Source organism: Trachymyrmex cornetzi, unplaced genomic scaffold (assembly GCF_001594075.2).
Source record: "Trachymyrmex cornetzi isolate Tcor2-1 unplaced genomic scaffold, Tcor1.1 scaffold385, whole genome shotgun sequence".
Classification (NCBI taxonomy): Eukaryota; Metazoa; Arthropoda; class Insecta; order Hymenoptera; family Formicidae; genus Trachymyrmex; species Trachymyrmex cornetzi.
In genome coordinates this window covers 1216047-1224329 of record NW_017298586.1, presented here as the reverse complement: position 1 = coordinate 1224329, position 8283 = coordinate 1216047, and the positions used below count along the sequence as shown (strand labels likewise).

Genomic DNA, 8283 nt, shown 5'->3' with positions numbered 1-8283 from the left:
ATATATATATATATATATATATATTAAAATTACGCTTGGAGCGCAATGTGTTTTATTTTATTATTTACTACTTACAACGACGAGGGATTGTAATTTCTATTACCATTTAACAAAAGCCTGGAAGTTTGTAACTCGTATTGCACACTCTGGCATGGCGTAAAACATTCACACGTATAATTGTCTCTAACAACATTTTGAATGATCCGTATGTTGTCCGCATTCGCGTAAAGGCACTGGAAATCTTCCCACTCGCATAGCTAGAAGTATTAGGATATATTATTTATACAACTTGTTATAGCTAAGATAATAATTTAAAGAAATAATTTTATAAAATTTTATTTTAAAATTTACCCTTAATGAATGCTTTTCAGCTATAGGTGTGTAGTAGAGTGGCAAACAACCACAGGCTTGGAGAACAGCCTTGATAGAGCAGCTGGTAAAGCAGTTGGAATATCCATATGTAGGAAAATAGTCCAATTTGATTTTTTCATCTGCACAATTCTGAATCAGTTTACCACTCGTAGAATCTCGATGGTAATATCCACTGAGTTTTTTATTGATAATTGGATTTACGGAGGTCTATTATATCAAAGCAGAATCAGATATTATGCAAAATACTTGGAAAATGTTTCACCAAACATTTATTTAGAACATTAGAAAAAAGAATTTAAATTGTGTTTATAAGAATATATAATTACGAGTATATATTGCCCTTTTTGTAGAATTTGTCTAGTAGCTATAGTGGCGACATATTCCAGAGGATGATGAGAAAACACCTATATATCTCATAGAAAAAATTATATTAATACTTTTTTGAATATCTATAAAAAAATGTGATAGACAAATATTTTTGATGAGAATTTGTGTGAATATAATTCTCTTTTTTAATACATATTGTATATGAAAAGTAGAATTATTCGTGCCACATTAAAAAAACATTAACATTATATGTATCACTATAACTTTGTACCACAAGACCGACGGAATTTGTTGAAGATTTGATATATTTTTCGTCTATGTCATCATCCTCGATCAAAAAATATCGGTTTAGAACAATTTGAAGACCGGTTCTTGGTCCGTAAAAAGGAGTTGTGAGAAGATCGTCGACTTTTGTAGCTCTAGTTTAAGTAAAATTAAGTTATAAGACAATTTTGTCATAATAATAATTAATATGTAATTAAGCAAATATAATCGTATATTATAATGTAATAATTACCTGCCGGTTTTTATGGACTCTTCGAGATAATAGTTGAAGGAACAACATATACCTGCAAAAGTATAAGATACTTTGAACAGTTTGCTGCAATTCGTATCAACATCTTGCCATGCACAGGATTCGAATATGTCTTCGCAAGGTCGTAAAGCTTTTATAAAGTCTATCAGTGACAAGTTGTTTGTTTTCAACAGTAATTTAAAATTATCTATATGATCTCTACCGCCAGGAGCGTTTTCGTTCGCAAAAGCGGGCCCATATCTAAAAGAAATTTCGTGTCCTATTATTATTAAATATAAATCTTAGACATCACAAAGTTGTTTCTTTATAATTAGGATTATTTATTTTTACAAATTATGTATACTATTAATAAAAAAATATTCGTACCTAACTAGAAATCTCCCTGTAGTGTAGGACATATTACTTGGTAAACGTAAACTTGCAAATACTATGTTGCGTCTTGCAACTGGCGGTGGTATTAATGGACAAATAGTAAGAGCTGGGAAAGGGGCCATAAATATTGGGACGTGAAACGACTTAACAATGCTGCGGATTGGATTAGCGTTGTAACGTTCCCAGAATTTATGCAGCATCAGAGTTAAGACTAAAAAAATGATATTTATATTTGACCAATTTTGATATAATACATTAAGCAATGTAACTAATTAATAATTAACTAAGATTAAGCTACTATTAACTCTTTGGCTATTACGTGCCATTTATAGTGGCTTTTTTTAAAGAAACTATTAGCGAATTTAGAACTTGTCAGGAGGATCATTGGCGCGCCGCAGGTGAGATTTTTTTTAAATTTAAAGGTATAAAAAGATAGAATATTAAATTATTATTTCAATTATTATATTAAAAAAGTATTATTTAAATGTATAATTCATAAAACGTTTTATTTAAAATTATATTAACACAAAAAAAAAGAATACTATAATGGAATATGTTTTTTTCTCCAAAAATTTCTTAAATTATAAAATATTTTTGAAATATATTACTTTTGAGGTTTTCACCGGTGTTTTCTTCAGAGGTGCTAAAGAGTTATCGCCATGTTGTGATTCACTGCTAATATTTTTGAAATATTAAAATTGTGATTAAGCATCTCAGAAATATTAATGATATTATATAACATTTTATTATACTTTTTAAAAAAAAATGAAACTCCAATTAGAATCATGGCCCCAATGTCCTCCTCCTCCTCTCGTGGATCCGTCAATGAATTAAACGGTCTTTTACTCTTTTTGGAATAAAACGTATACTGTGGCTATTTTCTATGTTTGTTACTATCAAGAAAGGATATGTTCAATTGTCTTGATTCGCATTTGTTTCATCGAAAGAGAACATTCGCGTTTCTTATAATCGATTTCGCGGCAAGTTTTATAGCGGACACAAAGCCAAAGGCTTAACCCTAGAAAGCCGGCCTATTTTTTGGTTACCTCACCGGCCTAATCAGGGTATGTGAAACCCTGCAATTTTGTCACGCTATATCTCTGGACTGAACGTATTTTTTTAGCTCAAAACGTGTGAAATTTATACCTCGAAGTTATACAAAGACAGATAAATATGAATCAAATAAATAATATTTTATCTTCAATTAATTACAATGCTTCAATGAAATTTTGTTGGAAAAATTCGCAAAAAATGACTACTTTGGATAAAAAATTCTCAAATTTTTAAATTTAATGTTCAAGTAAAAATCCGTAGGATTTTTTCAGTTGACCCTTTGGACTAACAAAAAAAAATAGTGTGATATGAATTGCTCAAAAAAGAGTATATAATTATTTGAACTATAGAAAATCGACATTTTTGAAGAATCTACATATTTTAAGTTTACAATTAATAAATAAAATTTTCTTATTTGAACAATATAAAAGAGTAATAATATAAGTAGATAAAGGATTGTACATGTATAAATATTATTATAGTATGTATAATTAAGTTTATTAGGATTTAGTTTAGAAGATGATGCAACACACTCTAAAACGATAAATTCGCCCCGCCCTTACGGAAAAAACTCTTAAAATTTGAGTGTTTACATTTTAATAAACACCGAAAAAATACACTCAAGGTAACACTCAATTAATGATTATTTTGGACGCTCAACCTGAGTATAACTCTCAACTTGAGTATTATTGATGACTTGGATGTTGAGTGTTAATCTCAACTTGACAGTTAACTTTAGTGTCAGGGTGAAATCACACCGTGCGGAAAATGATTGCGGAACAAAGAATGCGTCATTCAGCGGACTCAATAGTTGAGTGAGCACTCGCTGTTATTGGTATATTCTTCTAGATCTAAAATTCTGATTGGATGAGCTAAAAGAATACACTAATAACAGCGAGCATGGCACTCGCACTCAACTATTGAGTCCGCTGAATGCGCCCATTGAAACAACCAATTAGCGCTATTCGGAATAACGCAGAATAAAGCTGATTGGTTGCTTTTGTGACATATTTTCTTTTCCGCACCGTGTGATTTCACCCTTAGACCCTACGTACAATGGAGGAAGTATTATTATAGGAATAGAAATAAATATTACAATTTCAAAACAAATAAAAATTTCAAAACAAATATAAATTTCAAACAAATTAAAATTTCAGAACAAATATTAAATTGTAAACGCCATTATTTTTAAGTACGCAAATATTTGCGGGCATCTACATTCAATATTTTAGCATTTATCTTAAGCATGGAAATTAAAACTCAAATAACTATTAAGTTTATATACTCAATTTTGAAGACACTCAAAGGTTTAGGGTTTACGCTCATTTATTGCGTGTCATACCCAAGTGTTGAGGGTAACCTTTAGATGTTTAGTGTGTAAACTCAAACTTGAGTGTGAACGTTGTGAACGCTCGATCTTTGAGTGTATATACTCAATATTTGAGTGTAAACACTCACAATTTAAGTGTAAACATACAAATTTCAGAGTAAACTCCCAAAATTTGGGATTTACACTCAAATTTGAGTATAAACACTGAAATTTTCAGAGTTTTTTCCGTAAGGGCGGCCGAGCTATCTCCGAAGACTAACAGAAATTATTATAAAATTTCTACTATTTATTATATTGAAATATAATTCTTTTTAGTTCTACATTTTCGTGTACTTATTTTTATACTATCCGAAACTCAATAAACATATATTAAATAAAAAATAAAGTAATATCCAGAACGCCGAAAACTTACAAGTTAGACACGTGTGGGTCCCAAGTACCCCCTTTGAACTTTCGTGCATTCTCACATCGAGAATAATGCAAAAAAATATACCCTTGCAGGCTTATCATATCTATGAACAGTTAAAGTTTTTTTTCAACCTCAATCCAGGTCTTCAAATTATATTATAAAAAAGTTACAGCAATGTAAAAAATCGCATAGGGTACGTTGTACCCATGTTTGGCTTCCTAGGGTTAAAAGTGCAAAATGATATTATATCTGTATCAATACTATAAATTTGTTACTTACACACAAAACTACAGATTATAATTGCGGTCCAAAAGAGTTTTCCGATAATGCTGGATTTTATTTTCAAATTACTGAAATACTTCATGCCATGCACCGAACTATCATATAGATATTCTTGTAATAACTTGTGGATAATTTCTTTTTTGCTTTTTACTACTGGCCGATTATCGATAGGATACTCAACTAATTCTTCGTTCGTCTTTTTCGAAATTTCTACATGACTTACTGTAATCCTTTTCAGTCTATGTCGCTTATGTTGTAAAGTATTTGATAACATGATGCAGACAAATTGAAAAATTCAAGATTTTCTCAATAGTTTCTTGATGTTCACTGCTTGCAAAATATTTTGCACAAAACCATTCGCTGGATAATGCTTCTTCTACGGTGTGTTGCTTTATACTATTGTTTGATTAGAATCACGTTGATTTTATCGCTTCATAGAAAGTTGTGTTGCTACGATCAAACATGCAAACATAGCGCGTGTCAAGGTTAATTTTAAATAATTTATTACATTTTGTAAAATTAATGAAATATGATGGTAAATCTGATAATCAGAAAAATGCAGCACTTTAAACGGATTTATTTTCCGACGACTGTGTGTGCGATTAAAAGTACAAATCGATTCTATTACATATTTCAAATACAGCATTATACACTGTCATATTTTATGATTCTTATGCTCGTTTTTACCAATATAGATTTACACTTTAATCTTGCTTTAAAAAACTTACTCTTCATTTTTTTAAATTCTAAGGATTAGAAAAAGATAAAAAATAAATTGAAAAAGATTAAAATTAACCCTTACCGTTACTAATATGGGTAACTAGTGACCGTGCGATTCCTGTTCGTGCAAGTTTCTTTGAGTCTTTCGGTAATTATAAATTATACTACATTTTATTTATTTTCCAAAATAAAGAGTCAATATTTATTCTAGAAAGTTGAAAGTATGTTGGTGAATTTTTAGAGATTTTTTTTATTATTTTGAAGAGGTGAAAAAACGAAGAGATTTGAAGTGACCCTTGATGGTATGGATGAGGCGCGTATGTTAAGTTAGCACCCCAATATTGAAATTCCATAGTTCTGATTAGAATTCCCATTTCCTTTTGTCCAGACAAAAAGTTCTCTATATAATTTATAACAAGAGTTCCGCTTAATAACTATTTTTAAATAATTTTTAAAAAATGGGGTGCTAACTTCTTATCGAAATTCGTGATCGAATAGTTTTGAGCGGCTCGATAGCTTTATTTAGTGAATACCTAGAGTTCTTGATGCATGAAAAAAATTTTGACAAATCCAAAAAATATTAAAAATTTTTTAAAAATCAATTTTTAGATACAATAGTTCTGATTAGAGTTCCTGCTTCCTTTTAACGAGACGAAGAATAAAAAACAATTTTGACAAACAAGAAAATTAAAAACAAAGAAAACAATTTTTGATCACTTCTTTACTTTCGCGTATCTTGAATATCGTTGGTCCAATCGCTTTGTCACCTGATACTTTTCGATAGAACTCGTCGAGAACTGCCGAAAACGATAATCAGAACTACTGGAACTCTTAGAAAATGTTTCGACGTGGGACTTAGAAAATTTTCGACTACCTATCAAATATGTCATATTTCGAAAACCGTTGGCCTAATCGTTTTGTCATCTGATACTTTTCGATAGAATTCGTCGAAAACTGCCGAAAACGATAATCAGAACTACTGAAACTCTCAAAAAAATTTTTACGTAGTCGAAAATTTTATAAGTCCCACGTTGAAAAATTTCTTGAGAGTTCCAGTAGTTCTGATTATCATTTTCGGCAGTTCTCGACGAGTTCTATCGAAAAGTATTAGGTGACAAAGCGATTGGACCAACGATATTCAAGATACGCGAAATTCAAGAAGTGATCAAAAATTGTTTTTTAATTTTCTTGTTGTTTGTCAAAATTGTTTTTTATGCGTCAGGAACTCTAGGTATTCACTAAATAAAGCTATTGAGCCGCTCAGAACTATTCAATCTCGAATTTCGCTAAGAAGTTAGCACCCCATTTTTTAAAAATTATTAAAAAATTGTTATTAACTGAATCTCGCATTAAAAAATACATAGAACTCTTCGTCTCATTAAAAGGAAGCAGGAACTCTAATCAGAACTATTGTATCTAAAAATTGATTTTTCAAAAATTTTTAATATTTTTTGGATTTTTCAAAATTTTTTTTTATGCATCAGGAACTCTAGGTATTCACTAAATAAAGCTATTGAGCCGCTCAGAACTATTCGATCTCGAATTTCGATAAGAAGTTAGCACCCCATTTTTTGAAAATTATTTAAAAATAGTTATTAAGCGGAACTCTTATTATAAATTATAGAGAACTCTTCGTCTGGACAAAAGGAAACGGAAACTCTAATCAGAACTATGGAATTTCAATATTGGGCTGCTAATTTAACATACGCGGATGAGGCACCAAATTGTAGATGGTATGGTAAGGATTAATCTACATTGGTGAAAACGGGTATTGACAATTTTAAGAGAAACAGATAAGTTCTGAGAAATAAAACATATAATACACTTGAAATTTACTGTTCAACCTTTATTTACAGAATCTCACGAAAACAATGAAAAGGAATGCCTAGCCTAGAACATGTACAAATAAATAAGTAATACACAATGAAATATAAAAAGTTATCTATGTACAAAATAGAAAAATAATTATTATCAACATATCTCGCCGAAATGTGATCGCGATTGTTTTATACTACAAAATGAGTTTTTCTATTTAACCAGTGCCTTGATGAGCGAAAATATTTGTGACTATTCAACGGTATCGTCACATTAGCTGTCAAAAATCTTGGAATAAAGCTAGTTGGTCTGGTGGTAAAGGTGGTTGGGAACGCCAGTCAGTTTCAGGATAATCGTCGAAGCAGCTCGCATCGCCCGGTGTTTTCACGCGTGGCCTTATCGGGGGTGTCAAAGCTCTTTGCGGTACCTATGAATATTGATCGATTGTTTAACTATATTCCGACATCACAAAACGCATACACTGAAAAATAAATTTACTATAATAACGAATTCGATTGAATGCATTAATACTAGTGCACAATGATGCATATTAAAGTCATTGTATATTGATCTAGTTTAAGTGTAAAAGTAAAATGCAAATATCTTGAATAATAAAACGACTAATATATATTTTACGAAACAGCACAATGAAGTGTATTAAGGATTTCGCGGTTTAGTATATATTTATATTAAACATGCATTTTTACATCGATTTAGTGAATGCAAAAAGTATTCGTACAGAGAAAAGATTTTTTAAAAAAAACTTTATTTTTAAAAAGTAAATATTATCCAGCGAGGAATGAGTCATCGAATTGATGTCGAATCGATATCGATACGATGATTTCAACACCAATTTGACGTCGATTCGACGTTTAATTAATGATCATTTCTTGCTGGGTAATTAACAACTTATTCATAAAGTATAAAATAGAACTGTATGTTTCTTAAATTTATATATACAAAAAAGATGTGTAATAATTATAGAAAATATATCATCTGAACAAAAGCGAAAATTACAAGTTCCATTGTTTGAATGCTCAAAAAGTATTCGTACAGCCGAGAAATTTA

General features: G+C 30.4%; 2 protein-coding genes across 2 annotated transcripts in view; both read right to left on the bottom strand.

The window, feature by feature from the left end:
• LOC108763814 (sodium channel protein Nach) overlaps positions 1–1809 on the bottom strand; it is a 10163-nt gene extending 8354 nt beyond the window's left edge. Inside the window, exons 1-6 of the mRNA XM_018511699.1 lie at positions 1601–1809; positions 1217–1474; positions 971–1118; positions 699–776; positions 352–579; positions 76–257 (exon numbers count right to left, since the gene is read on the bottom strand). Of these exons, the coding sequence (XP_018367201.1) occupies positions 76–257; positions 352–579; positions 699–776; positions 971–1118; positions 1217–1474; positions 1601–1806 (1100 nt within the window). The 5' untranslated portion in view covers positions 1807–1809. The remainder of the gene's footprint in view (positions 1–75; positions 258–351; positions 580–698; positions 777–970; positions 1119–1216; positions 1475–1600) is intronic.
• Positions 1810–7164: 5355 nt separating this feature from the next.
• The window catches only part of Pka-C3 (Protein kinase, cAMP-dependent, catalytic subunit 3), a 13911-nt gene continuing 12792 nt past the window's right edge, over positions 7165–8283 (bottom strand). Inside the window, exon 5 of the mRNA XM_018511730.1 lies at positions 7165–7642. Within this exon, the coding sequence (XP_018367232.1) occupies positions 7496–7642 (147 nt within the window). The 3' untranslated portion in view covers positions 7165–7495. The remainder of the gene's footprint in view (positions 7643–8283) is intronic.